The 23,325-nt window shown below is 42.3% G+C and overlaps 1 protein-coding gene across 1 annotated transcript in view; it reads right to left on the reverse strand.

Moving 5' to 3' along the window:
* The window catches only part of MAPK1 (mitogen-activated protein kinase 1), a 33,018-nt gene extending 10,415 nt beyond the window's left edge, over positions 1-22,603 (reverse strand). Inside the window, exons 1-4 of the mRNA XM_014894564.2 lie at positions 22,209-22,603; positions 6,442-6,624; positions 5,242-5,431; positions 899-1,015 (exon numbers count right to left, since the gene is read on the reverse strand). Coding sequence (XP_014750050.1) covers positions 899-1,015; positions 5,242-5,431; positions 6,442-6,624; positions 22,209-22,351 — 633 coding nt within the window. The 5' untranslated portion in view covers positions 22,352-22,603. The remainder of the gene's footprint in view (positions 1-898; positions 1,016-5,241; positions 5,432-6,441; positions 6,625-22,208) is intronic.
* Positions 22,604-23,325: the final 722 nt, after the last annotated feature.

The raw sequence follows: 23,325 nt of genomic DNA on the forward strand, positions 1-23,325 counted from the left end.
CCATATATCAAAACACTACTTTGAAGGGGTAGCAAGAACTGAAGTCTCTAAGATACGGTTTTCCACAAGGGTTCTTTAAGTTTAGCTAAATCTGCTACCAACTGCAAATTGTTGAGATTACCTAATTTTATAACAAATTTAAACTAAAAGGTTTTGGAAATTTGGACATGCTGTTGCCACAATAAAACAAACCTAGCAACTGGAAAAGCTGTAAATCCTACAGGAACAACAGCCATCCCAGAATATAATATATTATAATATAATATAATATTCCAGGTGTCACCCAGGTGTTTTGCTACCAAGTGTCTGGCTGTGAGAGTGAACACAGAGGTTCTGAAGGACACCCACCACCCACACAGGGACTGGATGCACCTTAAAACAGCCACAGAACACAACAGTCATTTCAAATATACAAAAACCAAAGGAATGATTTCATGAAGACTATGGGGATGCAATTAAGACTGACACATAAGAAAGATGACATGCTTTCATTCAGAATAAGATTCACCCTCATTATACATTCTAAACCTAAATTAAAATGTCAAGATAACGTTAAGGCAACATTTGCAGCATTGATGGAGGCAGCAGTAGAGTGCTCATTCCTACCACTCCTGCCCTGCTCAGTGGCACAGCAGGTGATGGAGGCAGTCTCATGACTGGCAAGGAACTGCACGTGTGGGAAGCTGAGCACGTGATTACTCAGTTCTATTACCCAACAATTGATTCTGAAATCACAATTTATTGAAAGCCAGGAGCTCCACTGGAAACCCCTGCCCACTTTTCTCCAAGCCTGTGAGTGTGTTCTGATCCTAAAAGCACAGAAGGGGGAAGCAGAGTTGGAGCTCACAATGGAAGGAGCAGCCACAGCAGCACCCCAGCAGCTCAGTGCAGGCCTTACCTTAGAATTCAGCATGATTTCAGGAGCCCTGTACCAACGTGTGGCCACATACTCTGTCAGGAATCCTGTGTGATCATGATCGGGATCTGCAACGCGAGCCAATCCGAAATCACAAATCTGGTTTTAGAGAAGTAAATAAAAAAAAGGCACATTAGACACACATTTCCAATATTACAGCATTACTAATTCACCATTCCCCAATCAATGACTCGGGGTGTGGGTAATACCCACAAACACAGTGATGGCAACCTATGTTTTCAGAAGCAAATTATTGCACAAAGGTGAAGAAAAATGTTTTGGATCAATTACAAAGAATATCCAACTGCCATTCAGGGGCCAGGAAGAATGAACAGTTCACAATTTATATTCCACTATGGGCTTGCTTGCAGCACCTTTGCCAAACAGGCAAAGATACATTGCTCCAACCTCTTAGAAACTCACCAGAAAACAAGAAGAAAAGCAATTAAGACTTCCAGAAAACATTATTAGCAACCAACACATTTGTAACCAAGTTCAACACCCTATTTTACAAAAGCTATCATCATAACTGCTTCTTTGCATGAAAAACAACCTATCCAATCATGAGATAATGGTAGACTGGAGAGATTATGGGCTGTTGAAGGAAGCATAAGCCTAAAAGACGAAAAAAAAAAATCCCCCAAAAACAAACACAAGCAAGAAAATATTTCTCAATCCCTTATAAGGAAAATGGTTTTATCTAACGATGAAAAGAAAAACAAATACTGATTTAGACTAGCGAGTTCAGCAAAAAGAAAAAGGTGTTTTTAGTTATGCTCTGGTAAGGAGGCTTCATGGCTTTCAGAGCTGTTCAGTGTCTAGAGAGAAATAAGGAAAATTGAAAATGTGAAGTCAGACTGTTGTAGAGCAGAGCAGCTGTTCCTTTCTTACCATCCCAAAGGTCAATGGCAAGTTTGTTGAGTGGCACATTAGACACATTCACAGGTTTCTGCTGCCCCCCAAAAAACAGCAGGTTATGATTGCCACACGAAGTGTATTTCCATGAAAGAATACATACTCTCAGAAAGAGCAGGCATCAAATGTAGGAGTGGCAAACAGTGGGAGGTTCCTCTGCTACATTTGTTTTATAATATTTACTCTTAGATAGTCAATTGTGTACAGTGATTATATTGAAAATGTGAAGTGAAAATAGGCTGTAGTCAATAAAGTCAGTAATGGAAAATCCTACCAAAACCACAGAAACCTCACTTTGCCCTGGCAGATATTTCTTAATTTTCCTATAGGGACAGCCTGTCAGTGAAATAACTGATAGATCAGTTAGGGAAGAAATATTTCAGCTGACTAAAAGCTACATCTGAAAGGCAAAATTCAGCAGCTGACTGTTACACAGAGGGTCTGAAGAAAAGGAAATAATGAATGTCATAAGCCAAGCTACATGCCATTACTTTAGCTACATATTAAAAGAATAAACCCAGCTCCCTGAATCCTTAGAAAACAACCCCAAAATGAACCTTTTTTAAGTATGGCAAAGTTCTCCCGGGCTACAGGAACAGAGCAGCTGCCTTGTGTGCAATTAGCAGCTTACACAGAGACTCAGTACAAATAATCAGAAGAGCTTCCTCTAAAGACACAAATGAAGAAACTGTAGAGGACAGCTTAGAGACTTCAGAAAATAATTATGCAGCAGGCAAAATTGTTGTAATCTCTTCCTCCTAACATCAGAAAAAGCTAGATAAGATTACAGGCAAGGAGACTTGAGCAGAATTTCAGTATTACACAAAAGCAAAGCGCTAGGGTTTGTTACTATTAAAACAAAAGAAGAAAGACACTCTCTGGTCCACAGTGAAAAGCAAGAACTGAATTACAGAAGATGTTTCTGAATCTCTCAACTCAAGTAGAAAAATGCTCCTGGGATGGAAAGGAAGAATAATGACAAAGAGAGCTCATTAAAATGACAAAAAGCCCCCGCTGACTGGAGCAGAAACAGGTTAAGCAGAAAAGCAGAAACACCATTAGTGAGAAAGACTTCAAGGTTGAAGCTGCAAAGAAAAGGTTTTGGCTGCAGAGCTGACAGGAGCCATAGCACAGAGTGAAAGGGACGCTGGAGACGCAGGGCTCTGCCTGCAGCCCCGGGAGAGGGACGGGCACAGCTCTGCCTGTGGCTGGGGAGGGCAGACACTTCTCACCCTGTGCCAACAGTGACACACTGAGAGCAGCTGCCCTGCTGGAAGGGGCTGTGGGGCCACTATGCCGTACAAATGATCATGTGCAGCACGAAAAACACCAGGAGCTGGTTTTTAGGTTCTCCACGTGAAGGAAAACAACAACAAAAATAAAATAAATCATCTGAGAGCAATATAAAAAAAATGCTTGAGCATTTTTACTAAGTCATGGCAGAGAATAAAAAACTGCATAATGAAAAACCTAGGTGTGCAAGTCAGTGCTTCATGACTTGGAGAGACAGAAGAAATTACTTCCCAGCTAAATAAATAATTTTTAAAATAATAAATAAATAAATAAACTCAGCATCCTATTTATATATTTAGCTTCCACTTCTTGAAAACAATGTTCTTGCAATCTGTATCAGGGCTCTTTTAAACAGAGATGGCTTAAAATTGGATGAAGCTATCAAGCAGATGGGAAGATTTAGGAGGATCACGTACACTCGACCATTTACTAAGCAAATGAAATGACACCATCAGTACTACTAACATACTGAAATATCTGCAGTTGTATTGTTGAGTAGCCTGTCCCTCTGTGTATTTGTATAAAAGCAGAGACATTAAGTTTAATTGTTACTGATGAGATGGTGGTACAAATAGTTGCATCTCTAGAATAATTTGTAAAATCCTGAAACAGACACTAACTTCTAGTTTTCCTTAAAAAAAAAATCCCTCCCTCATCACTTTCTTTTCATGCCTATTGCTGTAGATAACAATTCTTCATTGTTTTAATAATTGTGAGTTTTCATTATGTAGATGGAACTGATCGTGTAGCCAGTCTTTAGAAGGGACCAGCACACGAACAGCAAGGAATTATGTGACACTCCTGGAATTGTGACAAACCTGTACAGCCCACAACTGGTTCACATTTTGAAGAGAGTATTCTTGTTTTGTGGTTTGTTGGTTGAGAAAGTTAGAGTTACACTAAAAAACAAAGGGTAATTCGGAGCAACACAGCATTCAACAAACACAGTTGTACCACCTCAGATCAAACACGGTAAACTCTGCAATCCCCCTCCAGCAGTGGCCAGCAGCAAATACACGATGTACAGTGTAAAAGGGAACGTATTCCAATGCCTCTCTCATCTTCCACAGATCTGCCACTGTGGGACTCTAAACCACAAGCAATACTCAATAAAGGGTACTTTCTGCTAACTTGCTTGGTGGTTTTTTAAAAACTGCAATATCTACAGTGCTCTGTGGTACCAAATTCCACAGCTTAACAATGCTGCAAGTAAACTCCACCTGCTCCTTTCCTGCCCCCCAGCCTTCTCCATAGGTAAGGGCAGTGAGCACAGCTGCTCCCTATGCACTGACAATGTTAGCAGTGCTATCAAGCTCTATTGGATTCCTCTGTTCCTCATGCAGTGCCTTCCAGCAGAGGAGATCCAAGCTAAACAGCTCTTTGTGATATGGAGCAGTACTTTGAAATCCTGCTCTCCTCATATCACAGGGAGAAGTATGATAACTATGATCATACTGAAGACTCAAAACCAACTGAAAGGTACAGAATGGCATGTTTTCTGTTTTATTCTCTATTTCTGTTCCAATTCTTCACACTTGGTTTGCTTTTCTGAATGCCACTAAGCACTGAGCTGACATTTTCCAAGAATCATAACGGCTCTAAGCTCATCCTTCTGTAGTATTAACGAGTACAGAGCTCATCACTGGAAATGCAAATTAGGAACATTCCCTCTGTAAGTTGCTGTAAATTGCTGTGCATTTAATCAGCACTGAATCTCATATGCCGCTTTAGCTGCCCACTAATACAAAGCCCTCTTCCAACAACAAAACATTAACAGTGTAAACAGAGAAACCAAATCTTGAAACATACACAATTCTGAGTTTACTTTTGAGGTGAACACGATCAGTACTGCTTCAGATCAGTATTTTCACCCAGCTTTCAAAGAGGCTGTTTCCAAGTCAGCCTCCAGATGGAAACAGTGATGCACTCATTACAGCAGCCTAACAAATTCTTAGTCACTCAAATCTTGATAATTATTTTATCAAACCAAATAACGTTTTGGCAATCTTTCCGGGATAAAGATCGCATTAATACCCAGTAAAAACCCCACATTAATGGTTAGAGCAGTTCATTGATGAAGACCATGGCAGGAAAATCTGTAAGAAATTTCAGCTCACCTTGAGATCACACGTGGTGTTAAGCAGCAGATTGGAAGGTTTGAGGTCACGGTGAAGCACATTGGCTGAATGGATATATTTTAACCCTCTCAGAATCTGGTAAAGGAAGTAACAAATGTGGTCGTTGCTGAGGTGTTGAGTCTTTAAGAGCTTGTAAAGATCTGTCTCCATAAGATCTTGCACAATGTATCTGTGAGGCAGCAGATGTAAGGCAGCAAAAAAACTCGGTGTCATGGCAGATATCAACATACAGCACCCAAGGAAACTTCTACAACATTTTTTCTATCTTATATGTCTGATCACAATTATGAAACCATGTAGCTGATTCTTGCTTTAGAAGTTTGGAATCCAATCAATCCTGTTAAATGATGCAGCCCTTTATAGAATAAAGAGGCACCAGCATGTGATCCTCTCAAATTAATCATCATAAACCTCTATTTCTTCATAGTAGAGCTTGACTTTTTAATCTTAATTTCATCTGATTCTTATCCTGCTTGCCAAGAAACAAAGGGTGGTTTTTTGGTTAATGAGTAATAAGCTTTCAAGATACTTGTCTGCAGTTGCATAAAAGCAGGAATGTAGAAGATCTCAAAATTTCTGATCATTTTCCTCTACCATCTCCCCATTTAAAAAATTCAGCTATTCTTCTCTACTATATATATTTATTATGCTATACTGAACACAACAGTCTTTCTCTTACCAAAATTAAATCCCAATATACTCAGATGATTTTTTAATAAGACTGCAATGAAAATTAGAAGTAGGGATTTTTTTGTTTGTTTTGACAGGATTGAGTTAAGTAAAATTTTCTTCCCCCTTAACTCAAGAAAATTTGAGACAATTATAGCAGAGTCTGGCCATTTTACTTTCTCCTCAAAGCAACCAGTTCTAACAGCAGCTCTAAGAGCAAATATAGTTTTAGAATTATGTGATTAAACTAAATCTTCTCTACAATGTTAAGTTCTTTGCCTGGGAAGATAGAAGTTAACATCTTTCTGTTTTCCTGGAAAAGAAAGAATAAAACTATTGCTCATCTCCATCAAATCTATAAACTGATCAAATAAATTTCCCTTTTGATTTACAATGACAGAAGCCAACTTTTATTAATATTTAGGAAGGAAGAGCATGAAGGGAAAAAAACAATCAAAAGAGATGTGGCAACCATTTCTAATGATGCCAAACATCGCTTTGAAAGGATACACATCTTTCATCTGTTCAATAGTTGGAGCTCTGATAATGTCATTTATTCCAATAATATTCTCGTGCCTGAAGCGCAGCAGGATCTTGATCTCTCTCAGAGTTCTCTGGCAGTACGTCTGATGCTCAAAGGGACTGATTTTCTTTATAGCAACTCGAACTTTGTTGACGTTATCATAAGCAGAACTAGAAGAGAATCAATAACATCGATTACAAGGAACATTAAATTCATTCAATTCACAAAGAAAGAATGTGAATTCAATTGAATATAAGGGTGGTGCCTGTTGTTAACATTTACTTTTATCAAATGGGGAGAGGTGACAGCAACTCATCTTTTAGTTTAGTGAACTGACAAAACACTGCCTCCTTGGGTCTCTACAACCATTGGTGTTCCCAGCTGACTTGGAGTCTGATTTGTGGGTACTGCACAAAGGAAAAGGTATTTGTCTTCTTTATCAGCCTGTGCAACAACCAAGTCTGAGTTTTTTTCTAAATGCTGCAATCATCAGAAGTTTCAGAAAGTTCATCTGGAGTTAACCCATTCACTTTGGAGTGCAGAAAATCCTTCAGCAATTATCTTTTAAGCTGCAGAATTCCACATCCTGTATCCAGCTCCCACAACACCAGTAATAATCTTTCAGCTCCCATCAATCTACCTGTCAGCACCTCCATAACAGACATGGAAGAACAAAAGGGAGAATTTGTGACATCTTTCCAAGTTCAATTCCAAATAACTGAAAAACAAGAGTTTGGGGAAAGCAAGCTGCATGCAGGTACACACCTGGAGTGGAAGCAGCAGCACAAGGAGGATCACAGTGACTGTGACCCACAGCAAGGAACTCGCTGCCTCCTACATTCACTCGACTCTTTCCAGGAGCTCAGAACTCCATTCCCAGCTACACCAATAAATAGGCTCAAGAAATAGTGTTTCTGTTCAACCTGCCTACACATTCATGCAAAATATCACAGCCTGAGTCTAATTAAAAGTCTCAGTAAAAGATACCTAATTTTCTAAAATCTGGACTCTGAATCCTTACAAGTTTTAGTACGTTTTCAATGGTCTTTTTTATATGAATGACAAAGCATCTAATTATCATAACTTCTACTGTATGAGAAGTATATGGTAATTTAATTAGAATTCAGATGTGTTTATATGATTCTTGTCCCTACTCAGGCTCACTACTGCATTATTAGGAAATTAAAAAGTAATCAAGCCTACATTCCTGTTAGCCTCAACTATTTCATATAAAAATATAATCATACTAGCCAAGGAGGCTTTACATCCCACCAATTTTCTGTAATTGAGTCCCAGAACTTTCTTTGATACTCTTTTAATCGGTCTTACTGTGTTGAGATGTCCAGGTACCTGGTGACTAGGTAAAGCAGAATAAAATATAAAAATCCAGTTAGAAAAGGAGACCTCAGAGGAATTCAAATGCCTGACCACATCAAGGCTCTTCTACAACTAAGCAGAGATATATATGGTACAACAAGATGTTTCTGAGATGGTACTGTCACCACCGGATGTAAAACTTTAAAATTTCTCACTTTCATTATTAAAATGGACATATAATTCAGTCAATTAGGGTCATCAGTAAGATCTTCTTGCAGCACATGCATATGTAATGACATCCTTTTTGCACAGTTTTCCCTCCCAATCCCTTTGACCTTCCTGCATCCCCAGCCCTGGTCCATACCCACACACAGCACCATTTATTTGCCTCTAGAAACACTGAACTCAAATGCTGCACGGGGAGCTTTGAAATACCACATGCTGAGCAAGTACTCATTACAACTGTTGCTACTGCATATGTATAGATAACACATTAGCAGTTCCTCGTCCCAAAATAGATAATAACCTAGTGCAGAAGTGGAATCTGGCACCATCTCCAAGAGCACTTGGGCTCCAGTAATTTTCTTAGCTCTTACCTGTGGTGTTTACAATAGACCAGTGAGGTCGGACACAAGCAGAAAACAAAACCAGAAATAACTGCGAAGCAGAACAACCTGGATTTGGGAAAGAAATGAAAGAATCCTATGGGCCATTTCATCATTATCAACAATCCTCCTGGCTCCTCCTTTGTACTGACCTGAGCCTTTTTTCTGCCACAATGCAGAATCTTACTTCCTTTCAAAAGATTGGTCAGCAGCAGCCATGCAGAATAGAGAAAGGCAAAATGCCAATATTTACTCATAGATGCTGCCTAAGTTAAAGCTCCTAGTCTCTTAAAATGTTTGATAGATCAGTTATTGCTTCTCAAGCAAGGCTGCTTATTGATGGAAAATACGTTATCTTTCCTTGCACAGATTAAACGATAATATCCCAGGATTTCCTCTCTTGTAGCTGCTGTTTCACTTACAGTCCTTCAAGCATTTTCTTAGCAAAAGGTTTATGTTATTTAGAAAAGGATGACTAATTTTGCTTTCTGATGGTTCAACTATAATCACATGGATTCACTGAGGAAAAACGCTGCATATTTGGAATAAAGATCCAATCAGTTTCCTCTCCAGGGTACCTTCCCCACACAGTCATCTTTCTGTTCGTATCAGATTTCCCCACACTAACACAGCTAAGCTTCCATTGCCTCAGCTGAGGGGAGCAAAACTGAAATATTGCCTAGTTGAAACATTAAAAGGACACTGGATTTATTTCTGATGTCACACTTTTTGAAAGATGAGCCTTTCTGTAACGTGATTAAACATCCAAGGGATTATCTCAACTTCTATGAGCAAGAAGCTAATCATACAAGCAGTCAGGTACACTTGCTGGTGCATAATATTTTAAATGTCATGCATAATGCAGGTACATTGAGAATATGTATTCTCTAGTTAACAGCTTTTCACACTCTGAGCCACAGCCCTTAAAGCACATTTCGCTTTAAGTAAACTGTGACCCTTTAAAAATGCTCTCTCGATTTGACACGTGCTACAGAAAAGTGTAAAGGTACACATCAGACTGAACTTCAGTGGGACTGAAGAGTCAGGCTACAGCCAGAGCCCTACCTGCCTGTGCAGCCCTATCGAAATAACTGATTGACTACGCAGGAAACACCATCAACTCACACTGCTGGGTCCTTTGCAGGGCACACTGAAGCATTTCCCAAGCTTTCCCTCCATCCAACCGTTCACCGCCTGCCACCAGCAGCAGATTTGCACACTCGTCCCCAGACTCTGCTAAGAAACACTCTGCTCACAGTGTGCACTGCAGTATTTGCAAACAAAACCACTCTGAAGGTGCAAATGCAGGCGCCGGCACATCCCTGCTGCAATTACTGATCTCACTTTACAACTCCTGAGCACCCGTGCTCCCCCTGCAGTCCGACCGGGATCAGCTCCACAGCACATCCCAAATTTAGATTATTTGCATTCTGGCAGTGCTGTCCCGGTGTGCACAATGTAACCTATTTGGGCTGTCAGCTTCTATTAAACCTCACAACAACCGGTTATATTTGCAGTCCAGCAATTAACTGGGACATCTTCTGAATTCAGGAACTTTCTATTATCTTGACCTTTTTCCAGAGAAGATAAAAATCTGTAAAGTGGGAATAACAGTTCCCATAGAACTGTCCCATTATGATGAACCTAGTCACCAACACTTTAAATATTCAGAAGAAAGGATTTATTTCCACCCCAATCATGTGCAGCCTCATAAGCTGAAGCCACCATTTATGGTGGCTATTTATCTGCTATTTATCTGTAATGTGATAAATTTAAATATAGATTTTGCAACTGCCCAGCTGTTGTAGCCACAATATTATTCCTATTTCAAGCTGTGGTTACTCACCTGTGACAACCTGCAACAGCACTGTTATTTAGACACTTTTGCAACATCACGTGAAAATCAATACAAGCCCCAGCAGTAGAGTTTATCATTCCCGATTTTAAGTATCTTGTAAATACATAACAAAGTTTTGGCTAAGTAAAACATCAGGCACAGCTGTACAAAATAAACAAATGAGCATTTATAACCCAAGAAGTTGCACCACATAACTTTTAAAGCCAGTTTTCATCCTTGTACTCTCTGGTACCAAGTTCCTTTTTCAACAGAAGCCCAGGGCAGGGCTGCTCCAAGAGCAGCGCCCAGAGAGGCACCGCAGCTCGGAGCGCTGCCTGCCCGGGCGGCCTCGTCCACGTATCCCTGTCCATGAGCTCTGGGAGCCAAGGGAAGCTCCAGGGAAGCTTTCCCCAGGCACGTGTGGCCGAGAGCCAAAGCTCAGCCCCTTCTGCCCACCACGGCTGCTGCACGTTCTCCCAGCCATTCCTATTCCCCTCGCGTGTTTCACTTGGGGCAGGAGGGAACAAGTGAGAGCACGCTGCACGAAAGGAGCGGGCTCCGGGCAGTCCCTGCATCCCACAGAGGGCTGGTCCCTCACACGGAGCTGCCTGCAGGCTTCCCCACCACGGCGCGTTCTTCCAACATTTCCAGGATTATTCACCGCGTGGCTGTTTCACAGGCTGCTCTCAGCACACACACACAAAATACACAATGCTACCGGCAAACATCCTAATCGCAACTCTAAATAAAAGACCGATTTGAAGTTTAAAAGGGATTTTTTTATCAGTAGTTTTGAGTTGCTGTGGAAACAGGATTCCAAGGGCATATCCAGAGATAAAAATCTTTCTGAAATATTGGATAATTCTGCTTACACTCAGAATAGGAAAGGCAAAAAAAATTCCCAGCAAGCAAGCTGATCTATGGAGATCTTTAATTTTTTCATTCAGTCTACATTTAGCTCAGTCATGGACATTTTCACAACATGCTGACATTTATCAAGTTACAATGCAAATAGCTTAAACTTATTTTTAAGACTGCTGTAAATAAAATAACGCAATATTATGACAGTAACAATCACCCTAATAGAGTGTTCATTATAACTTTTGGGGGTGGGGGAAGGTGTTTGCAGAAGTGCAGATTTGCAGAGGGTTTTGGGGTATTTTTTAATAATCAGATGTTAACCCTTCCAGATTCTTCAGAATAATTGGTTTCTTTTTCTACATGATTAAACCACAGAGAGCAGCTACAGTATATGACTTTTTTAATAAAGAGAAAAGACTGGAAAAAGGATAAAAATAGTCAAAGACTATTCGAGGACACTGAGCAATGTGTCATTTTTACACTGTTGAATGTATTTTTTGTAGCCAACTGTAAACACCTACGTTTACTAGAAATATTTTTTACTTTTCTACATTTATTCATAATATTTTGAAGACAAGTATATTATTCATTAGACTTTTTTATTAGCACTAATTTACAAAATCAACACCTGGTTTTATAAGAAACAAGTGCCTACTCATATTGGGATGCATTTGCCGTGTTTCAAGAAACCTCAGTTTATGTAATGACAGCCCATGTCACACTCAGTTTCATTTTGATTTCTCAGCTTTCTCTAGAAGAGGTTCTCAGTAACAAAGCATTTCTCAGGTTTGTCAACTGAGAATTCAGAACACAAACTACAGAAACAGGGGCATCTTAATACACTTCTACTTTTCTCCATTAAAGATTCAGTTTTACAGACGAACTCCTACCATGTAGGAAAGTCAGCAATCCGTGAAAATGGAGAGTTACCTCACTATTAGACTCTTTAAAAAACAACAAACAAATAAAAAACCAACAAGGGATCATTTCTAAATCAGTGCCCTTTGTTTTAGCACAAGTCCATAGTAAGGTGCCCATGTGACCCTTGCAGACTCCACTGTGCTTTTATTTAACCTCTGAGGTTTACTGGGTCAAACTGGAACAGCACTGCCCTCACCTCTACCACCTCCTGCTTCAGTCACCACACTCCTAACAATCCAAATCAATCCTGATAGCAAAGCTTCCTGCTACAATTACGCCAACTCCTTCCTCCCATGACAAAGGTGAATAATTACTCTGAAGTGATTTTACTCAGATCTCATCTCCTACAGGTTATTGCCCTTCGCACCACAAATTCTTAAGGCACTTTAATAACTTCCTAAGGAGATTTGCTTTCATTTCATTTCATTGTATCTGCTCAAATAATTCTAATTAATACTGGTAAGACACTGGCACAGGCTTCCCAGAGCAGCTCTGGATGCCCCATCCGTGGGGGTGTTCCAGACCAGGCTGCAGAGGGCTTGGAGCAACCTGGTCCAGGGGAAGGGGTCCCTGCAGGGGGGGATTGGCTCTACTTGATTCTGAAGGTCCCTTCCAACCCAAATAATTCTAGACTCTAATAGGTTGCAAAGAAACAATTTTATTTTTCAGAATTTGAAAAATAGTATTTGATGGATCCTTGCAAAAAATTCGATTTTAAGCTACTTACTATGTACATAATAATTACTTAATAGTATAATTCCTTAGATCACTCCTAGTATTTTGAAAACGAATAGTTAGTCATGCAAAATGGAGTCTGTTAAATTAATCACTTTTGCCAGAAGCTCAGTCAATTCATAATCCTGGGTGTGGCAGACCAGATGATTTGTGTTTTGTTAGCACCTACTAAACAGAACTATGAAGAGCAGCAGTTCTAGAACTACACCTTAATACTGGCATTAGAAAAATACTGGATATTTCACCCAAGGTTCTGTACTGAGGCAAAAGACATCATTTAATTTTATGGTGCTTTATCTTAGTTGTTTGAAAAAAAAAACCAACAATTCTCTCAGCCTCTTCTGATATGTATTTTTCTTTCCATACCTTTAGCTGTAGAACACTGACTTCAAACCACCACGTATGCCCACTCTGTTTTATGCCACTTCAAGTTAGTCTTCAGAAAATAGAAAACTCTTACATCTCACTTTATCTACTTCTTCCCTTCCCACTTCCCTTCCCTATTTTAGAGGTTTACTGGTTCTTCACTGCCAGTATTTCCTTTGATAGCATATTGATGCCAAATTTAACAAACTTCACTATGTTTAAAGGCCCTTTGGCATCTGTGAAATAAATTCAATCCAAAGGCACCCATCTCTTTTGATAAAACATTACAAAATTAAATATCCCTATCTTTCTCCTCTGTATATAAATTCCTGTGGGAATGAATTTTGGCCTAAAATTTTAAGAGCTCGACAACATGAGACAACCTAAGGTCTCAGTGAATTCAAAGGAGTAGCTGTGCTTCACTCTCCCTTTTATGCCTCACATCCCTGCCCTTTCTCACTTTTTTGGCTGGAGCAGTGCCTTTTTTGTGTCAGTTCAGAGAACTACAGCAGCTCCAAGCTGAAGCAGGAACACTAAAGAAGCCTTTAACTGCACAGTCCTATTCCCTTCCTGTGTCAGCACCAGCACTCACAGGGCTTTGTGTCCATCATTTCAACTTCTCACCTTTCAAATTCATTTTTTTATCAAGTCACTCTTCAGCTAAACCAGCTTTCCAACACAGCAAATGCTCCATTTGTGCAGGCCCCAGCACAAGAGAGGAGGAAGGAATGCCAGAGCAGAGGTGTGGAGGGAAAAGCTGCCCCTGCAGTAGCACAGCCCAAGATCAGCACAGGTCAGCCTGTAAGACTCAGCCCTGCAAAGCTCAGCTCGGCTGCCTGGACCTCCCAGGAGAGTTCAGCCTCTACACAGCCCATGAGGTGCCCACCTCCTCCCCCTGTGCTTCAGGCTTCTCAAGAGGCAACCAAAAGCCACCAGGCAGCCAAGGACAGGTCAGTAACATCACCACTGCTACTCCAGAGCCTGGAAAACAACCACCACGTCCCCAGGCAGCAAAGCAGGAATCATAAATGTGTGCAGGAAACATTTCCCCCTTCCTAGAGAGAAGGGAGAGCACTAGCAGAGAGCTGTGAGTGGTGATGGGATTAACAAATCCTCCAGTGTGGTTTTAGTCTTTTGTCTGCTAAGGTTCTAATTTGACTTATATCCCAGATACTCCTCCTAAAATCAGCTTATTTAATTGATTCCACACCATATAAATAGCTTATTTAATTGATTCCACACCACATAAATCTTCAGAAGAGACAGTTCACAGTATTTCATTCCAACAGAAAATAGAACAAAATCATCCATGTACACTCAAAAGCAGAGATTTTCCTAAACCTGATGTAGGAACATCAGTGCAAAACGAAAACTATCCCAAAGCACTAATGAAAACAAGGTCCTTGCTATTGTCCACTTTCCCATGGTTAGTTCAGTATTTCACTTGCAAACCAAAACACAACAAAACAACCAAACCACTAGCACTGAGTGTGCATCTCACCACTATCAGAAATTATTTCCCTTTGTATCAGATTACAAGGCATTTTCTGCGTGTTTTTTCCACGTTTCTAACAAGACATGCCAACAGTAAACCCTCAGCACGTTCACAGCTTGGTGTTTTGTTCAGAGGAGGTATCAGCATTAAGACACGTTGGCTACAGTAGCTAAAAGGAAGCTATTTCATAATTATGAAACACTAAAAAGAACTTCCAATATAAAAGTCAACCTGAATGTCATTTGGGATATTTTGCAACATCCAAATCTCAATAAAATTGAGCAAATTCTGGACTGAAGCATTTTGGGAAGTATTGATTTGGAGTGCTCAAATGACCTGAAATTTTACTCAGGACACATCAGCAATATTTGATGGAGCAATCTGCCTTCCTTCTGAACAAGCAAGAGGTGAGGTACTGCAGTGGCAGCTGCTAATTTTAAGAGAAACTGCAAAATGAAGTAATTGCACATTATAAACTGTAAGCCTAATTGTGACTTGTTCATACTTAAAACATACCCACAACACAGAATCACTTTCCACCATGAAACAAAAACTCTCATTTGCATCCTAAACACCACAGACTATTTCAGTATTTTATGAAAATTCTCTTAAAATATGAAAGAAGACCTTCCAAGAGAAGAGATTTCATCTTAGGGGAACTTAGGCAGTTGTGATTTTGGGTACTGCAAGCAGATGGGCAGTAAAAGCATGTGCACAACTCTGCTAAAACTGGACTGTCGGGAAGACTCTGCCCAAATCTAACAGACAAATATTTCTATTGCAGCCTTTCTCCAAGGCAATACACAAAGCAGTATTCAATCCACCACTAAGAGGTCACTGGGCTGGAGGGGCACAGCACAAGCCCGGGCAGTGTGGAGGCAGCCGAGACACCGGGAGGGCGCAGAAGGGGCTGAGGAGGACCCGAGGCTGTCCCTGGCTGTCCCTCCTCAGCGGAAATGGGTGGAGACAGGAATGCTTGTGAAACAGAAACCAACTCCTGCACCCCGATGGAGCACAGGAAACGCTGCCAAAGGACCTACCAATAGCTCATCTAACAAGCCCATCTGATTCGGTGACATTTACTACGAGCTGGATCTTACTAATCTACCTGCTCAAAGGTGACACTGAACTGTATTTGGCTTTTTGTGCACTTTGCAAAAAGATGAGTTTGAGAATAGCTTCTTCATATACCCAAAAGTTGTACTAAAGTGAAGAAAAACAAGATCTCTTCTGAAAAGTAAATTCATCCACAAGTAAACCAGCACCTTTAATAACCGTCCTGCCAATTAACAGAACATAGATTCCACAAGACAAATCACCTGAAATGAACTATACTGCTGAATTTCACATTATTACACTATTATTTTTATTTACCTTACAACACAATAACATAGAAGTTATATTTTTGAAAACATTTGTAGCTCCATACCCTTCATTTGAGTGATCTGGAAATCAAAATCAAATATAATTGAAATCACTTCATAAAATGTTTCTAGGTTTGGCATTTTTTTCTAGATATTATTTTAAAAGTTCCTAAAATACTTCATTTAAGTGAAAGCCTTCTCCAAACTATCAGAAAAACATCCAACTGCATCCATGAGCAGTGCCAGCTCCCAGCAATGAAGGCTGACCAAGGACTGGGCTGTGTTATGCACAAAGCCAGCAGGTCAAGGGAGCTGATTCCTGCTGGGAGGGCACATCTGGAATTCTGCATCCAATTTTCCTCCCTCCCAGTACTGGACCAAATCCAGCAGAAAACCATTAGGATGCATAGGGAACTGAAGGATGTGACATGAAAGAAATAAATTGAAGAAACTGGGTTTGTATAGGCTAGGAGGGAAAAAAGGAGTGGTGGTGGAAAACATCCAACTCCTCTTTTAAGTTACATAAAGGGGAATCACTGAGAAAAGTGATCCAGATTCTTCTCAGAGACAAAGAGCACAAAGGACAAGAGGGGATGGTCCCGAGCTGCAGCAAGGCAAACTCTCATGTTTTAAAGGGGAAAAGTATCACTGGACAATTGGTTTAACAGTAGAACCAGAAGTTGCCCATAGATGTTGTAGAATCTCCATCCCTGGAGATTTTGGTAATATTGAGTGGACACGTTGAGCAACTTGGTCTAATTTTGACATCAGCCCTGCTTTGAGTAGGAGGTTGGACTACATGACCTCAGAAAGTCCCTTTCAACCTACATTATGCTGTGAAATATTCCATAGAAAGATGTCATAAAATATTTTCATTAAATACCAAATCAATCAGCTATTTTAATTTCTAGATCACAGCTGAAAACTAACAAAGCATCAACAGAAAAAGCATTTAAAAAACTACTATGTTGGCGAAGTACTAGTTTTCAACACAAGCTGAGCTCTACACCTACTCAGTTGGTAAAGCACCAACTCCACTGTGGGCTGTAGATCCCCACCCCTGAACAAGAAGCCACTGAACTAACAGAGCCTGGTGTCCTACAAATACACATTTCTAGTCTCAGGAGTACCAATAAATGCATCTGTGAAACTGGGGCATGTCATGTCTCCTCAGGGAGTCTGATTTCTCACATGTGACCTGATACAATCTCTTCCCCAGTGGAGCAGCATACAGGATCTCTTTATTTGAGCAAAATATCTATTTTTGCAAGACCTGCAGAATAACTTTCCATCTTTAAGACTTTTACCATCTGTCAGATTTGATGGAAGGCAGGCAACAGGTACTGGAAACATATATAGGGGTATGGGAGATGGACTGATGCAGTCACATACGTATGCTGTTAACATCTAAGTCTTATTTCCTTAATAAAGCACGCTTCGAAGAAAACCCATACGTTATCTCTGTCTGTTTCCACGGGATGGATCGTGCTGTGCTACAAAAGTGTGTATTTATTCATGAAATGCAATGTCCATGAGCTGCACTCTTCAGCTAAGCCAGTATGCCATTGCTCTGGGCTGACAGCAGAAGTTGCTACCTCTCATGTTCCATAAACCTGGAAGACAGCTCTGACACAGAGTGAGTGGCTGCTGCCCGTCCCTGCTGCACAGGGTGAGGGGCCACCTGTCCATCACCGGAGAGAGCAGGAAAAGCAGCTCCAATTTCTCCTTCAGGTTCCCACGCCAGGTTCGGCAAGTGCTAGAAGCTTGAGTGACTGAATGGAAGTGCTTACATCTGCCTTCTCCCCAGAGGGAAGAAGCTGATAACTAGCCACCAATTACACTCCCTAATTCCCTCCTCTGATCCTTGCACTGGGGCGGGTTGGCTAAGTTGTATCAGCTGCCCGTTCTCCTTATCACACAGACAGAACATGTTAATTACCAGGTATCGCCCATACCCAACCTGTGCTCCCTAAAAGCACACGCAAACAGGGACACCGAGCCCTGCGCTGGCTCCTTGTCTCCGGATCAAGGCAAGAGTTAACAGAACAAACGTGACAGGCTCTTTGTGATCAGTGCCTCTGAGCAGCCCACCCCAGCCACCAGGCTGACCCCCACAAAGGATGCAAAAGCCACCTTTTTATGTAACTCGAAAGAAATGATTATGCAACCATCAATCCCATTCAAGTTTTCATGTTTTAATATAAGTATCTACGCCTTGCAAATCGTTCTATTGCTAATTTCTTAATCAATATGCTTCTCTTCATTTTAAATTATTGATGCTCTAAAAGTAGTGCTGTTCCATGAGACAGTAGAGAGAAGTGTAACTTTAAGAATCTACTGGCAAAAGTTTAAGCATTCTTTTCAGTATTACTTTATCTATGGACTACTTAAACTTCTACTACTACTCTTCCACAGCACATCAGTAACACAAAATACTCTTTGTAACACGGCAAATTCAGAGCAAGAAATCCAAGATTTGAGCTTGCAGATTTTCTTCCAACTGCACTCATCTGCATTCAACTGCTTATTTATAAGCAATTATTTGCAACTTCACGTTCATATAAGCTTGATGACAAAAAAAGCTTCCAAGAACCAGGATAAAAACGGGAACATTCCTATAACATTCAATTCACCATTTCTTTCCAAAATGATTATTTGCTTTTTACTGTCAAATTATCATCCTTGCCAAATTACCACTGACCAACTGGATGAAGAACAAGTCACGCTGGAAATTTAAAGCTCAACTCTATCATGTTTTTATTGCCGTTCCAGTGTGTTTGAAGTATGGCTTGTTAACAGGCTGCTTTAAAAAAACACTACTACTACTTCTAAAACCAAGGCCACATAAGGGGAGAAAGAAACAACCCCAACAACCTTTCCCAATTTGTTGTGTCTGAAAGGTATTTCTGAAACTCTCAGACCTGGTCTAAAAGTGGGTTCCATCTGACTCTGATGTTGATAACGAACGCCCTATCACTAAATGAAAGGGAAAGTCACTTAAAGAACTTTACACCAACGCCCCTCAAAACAACTAACAATTCTTAAGTGAAAGCAGAGGGAAAGAAGAGAACACAACATCTACATATATTTGGATAAATTAAGTCAGAGTAACAAACATGACTGTATGACTAAGTAATTGCTCAAAGAATGTCCTGCAGTCCTAGGAAGTGCAGAGGATTTTGGCTCAAACTTTGCTCTGTGCTCAGCCCTTGGTTTCACACGCAGAATGACGGAAACAAAAAGGGGTTAGAAAGAGGCTCTGACCCTACCACTCCACCACCTCACCCTCTGCAACAAGAGTAAGGCACAGCCTGTACCACAGGCTGAACGTTTCTGGCAGAGTGGAACTGGAGGACATTAGGATGGGGTTTGGCCTGATAACGTGCCTTTTCTGCTTACGAAGCTGAGAAAGTGCAACCACAACACAGCAGTAAATATACTGCTCTGCTGAGTTTATTTTTACTCAAAACCTGATTATGTAAAAAAATGACTGCACTAGGGAAAAGAGTTAAATGCCTTTAAGGGTTTTCAATTCCAGAGAGAGAACATTCACGTACAGACTCTTCAGCCAACATCTTCCTCTATTTCCTGTACTGCTATTTTATGTTGTGATCAATTATTTCTCAAACATTATTCTCTCTGCTGCAAAATCAAAATGGAAGACTGACCGTAACTGCACTATCCTGAGAATACTTCATTTGCCCTTTTACTCATATAATCGAAAGCATTTTATTGTTTTCAGATCCCTAATGCAATAATCTAGAAATGTAAGAATTAGGATAAAAATGAGAAAGAGAGTGAAGGATTTTAAGACTCAAAAGACACCAGTTTGCCCTGTAACAAGCCTTATGGCACAGCACATTTGTAAATAACCATCATCTCCGAGGTCCACATTAGCTGTGGGTCGAAAACAAAACCATCAGAGCCTGCTTTGCTTTCCTTGATTGAAGTGTACAAATTTAAATGGATTTTGCAGTTGCAGGAAACATCTCCATCTGCACACTCACAGCTTGCCCTCTACCCCGCCCCCCGAGGGAGAAGCTTCTGCAGATCCTCACTGCATTAGCAACCAGAGCAAACACGAAACACACGGAACTGCACAACCTGCATGGCTGGGATTGATAGGTAATCGCATTTCATCGCAGTCACTACAACACAGCACAGCTGCTATGGCACTAGCTACAAGTGTATCCAACACTTTCCCGATCCAGTACACGCCATAAACCGAGACTTTGTTCCCTGTCATTTCACACCCAAGGCTCAAGAGCAATAATCAAGAGCGCAAAATACTTAACGTGGAATTTTATGTTAATAACTTTATATTAGAAAACACAGGAGTCAAGTGCGTATTTCAACTGAACTGGAGATTTGGAAATTTTTATAGTAATTTTGTATAGCATTCATAGCAGACACAAAGCATCAGAAGTTTTCAAATAAAAAAAAACCTTTTGGATTTGGAGGGGAAACAGCTTCAGTGTAGAAGTTTACCACACAGCATTTGGAGGGGCAGAAGTGGCCCCGTTTCCCCTGTATCTGCTCACTGGCCCAGGGATGCCAAAAAAGGGCATCAACTGCCATCGTCTGCTTCTTGCAGTCCCTGATCTGTGGTGAAATATTTTAGCTTTTCACTTTGTTTGTGAAATAGCTTTTAACACCCCATTGATGTGAACTGGACTGTCCCCTGCACATACCTTGGCAATGCTGTTCCTCAAGACCTTCGAAAACCTGACTGAATGCAAACCAGTGCAGTTGAGATTATCTGCACCCATTTTCTTGCCCTGGCTCAGCTGATAAAATAACCATAATAAAATACAGCCTGTACCAGAAGCTACATCAACAAGTCTTGAACTGGATATGCTGCTGCGATTTCTAACACTGAAACAATAACAAGGATATTTTTACACTGTAAACGAGATTTCTGATTTATATTTTGAAGGTTCTTCCCACAGAAAAAAAAAAAAAAAAGTGAAGGCCACAACACAAAACTCTGAGAGAGAGGCTCATCTCCCAGCTAAACTCAGGCCTAGATGAAAGCTGCCTCTCTGAAACACACAATGACTTCATCCTGACAGGCCAGCACAGTTCAGTGACTATGTGCAAAAACCTACAGCCATAAAAATCTCTAACACACAGCTGAAGGCTGTGAGGTGTCCTCGCTGAGAAATGCATTGCTTTACAAAAGATTCCTCATCAGAGAAAGAAATTAATGCTGATAAAGCTTTCATGAAATCACAGCCTATAAGTTGCTTTTAGTACCTCTGGTCAAAAATCATACTGAAGAAATAGAGGCAACATTATAAGAAAGTTGATAAAACAGCAACAAAAAAGAGCTTTTCATCTGCATCCCTTAAGTTATTTCAAGACTACGGGTTGTTGGGGTTTTTTTTAACTAATAGAAGACAAAAAAATGAAATCCTAAGTAAGGTCACTGAGCATGCCAGGTTAATAACCCAGTCATTAGATACACAGATCACACAGCATCACCCCAGCTCATTGAAACTGCTAAAAAGATCCACCTCACACTCTTAATACAGTTCGTTTACGTTTTTTGTAGTTTGCTCAGCTCGCTCTTTAAGACCGATGTTACCCACAGCAAACGTACACGACCGCTTTTTAGTGAGATTCAGTCTAAGTCTTTATAATGCAATATAATTTAGAGCTAGGGCAGCTGAAAATAACTTTCACCTGCACACGTTAACGCAGGCACTAATCCGGCCGGCTCTGCAGCACAGACAGCACGTCCTGAGCAAAGCCAGGCACCGGCAGCAACTCCCATGCTCGGATTCACCTTTTTTATCCCCCACGACCTCGGGCTGCTGCAGCCAGGTGAGCCCTGGCAGGGCACTGGGAGGGACGCGGGGCTGCCAGCAGGATTTACCACCTTCCCCCCCTTCCTGAACGTCTGCAATCGCACTACGGAGACGGAGGAAATAACGAGAGCGACCAACTCCAGAGGCAGAAGATATTAAAGAAAATAAACGCAGGAGCGAAACGAAACGAGGCGCTCAGCTGCACCCACCGACGGAGGGATAGGGGGGTGCAGGGAGGCAGAGGAAAGAAGGGTGATGCCAGAGGGACAACCTCGGGAACACGGAGGGAGAGGCAGAGCTGAGGAGAGCGAGGCAGAGCTGCTCCCCCTCCCCGAGGGCAAGGGCGGGCCGGGCCCGCGGCCGGGCAGGGCGGCGGGAGGGAGGGAGGGAAGGGAGGAGGGAGTTGTCCGGAGCAAGGGCGCTGCCCCTGCGGCCGCACTCACCACACCATGCCGTAGGCCCCCTCGCCGATGTAGGAGAGGTTGGTGTAGCGCGGCCCCACGTCGAACACTTGTCCCCGCACCATCTCCGGGCCGCCGGCGCTGGCGGAGCCGCCCGCAGCCCCTGCCCCCGACACCGCCGCCATGTTGTCCGTGCCGGGAACCGCGGTGCCTGCGTGCGGGGGGGCGGAGGCGGGCGAGGAGGGGGGCGAGGAGGAGGATGCAGGAGGGAGGAGAGAAGAGGAGGAGAAGGAGGAGGGAGGAAGAGGCGCCGCCCGCTCCGGCCGCTCCGCCGGTCCCGGCCCGTCGGCCCCGTCAGCTCCGAACCCGCCGCGGCCGCTCTGAGGAGGCGCCGCCGGCCGCGCGCGCGCACCGCCCGGCCCGGGAGGTGGAAGGGGGAGAGTGGGGGGGGGGGCGAGGGCGCGCGCGCAGGGAGCGCCGGGGGGCGGGGCCTCGCACGACAGGGGGCGGGGCCGGGGGGCGGGGCCGGGGACTGCGGTAACCGCAGCCGCTGGGGAGGGGGCGCGGCGGCCGCGGGTCACGTGGGGCGCGCGGCAGGTCACGTGGGCGCGCGGCCGCGCGGCGCCATTAGAGGCGTCAGGTGACGGGCGGGAAATGGAGCCGGGCCCGCCGCGGCCTCCGCTCCTCAGCGCCCGGCCGGGTCCCACCGTGGCCAGAGCTCGAGTCAGGAGCTCTGCCCTACCGGCCAGTTCATTTGTGACACTCCCCGACTTCAGCGCACAGTTTTGCAACCTCTTTTTAGCATGTTGTTTTTACATCTAATTACGTTTTCCTGTTTGCTGCTTCCTGTATAATTGTAAATAAACTTCGTAGGGGAGATGAAATCTCCGTTGAAGGTTTGTCACGGTTGATCACTGCTTGCAGCAGTGTCGTACCTTTTCTGTTTTTCTGCAAGGCAGTTTTCCTAAAAGAGCTTTTCCTCGTTTGCAGGAGTTCATGTACCAGCATCTTAACTCCACTTGTGCCTTTTTTTCTGCAGCTCCCTAGTGACCCTGACAATAAATACTAAGCCCTGGTTACTACTGACATTTTCACTACCACCATCTCTGCTGCTTCTCCTCTATCCCTGCCTTGATGCTGTTGCCACCGTGTCCCTGAC

Source organism: Sturnus vulgaris, chromosome 19 (genome assembly GCF_052056855.1).
Source record: "Sturnus vulgaris isolate bStuVul1 chromosome 19, bStuVul1.hap1, whole genome shotgun sequence".
Taxonomy (NCBI): Eukaryota; Metazoa; Chordata; class Aves; order Passeriformes; family Sturnidae; genus Sturnus; species Sturnus vulgaris.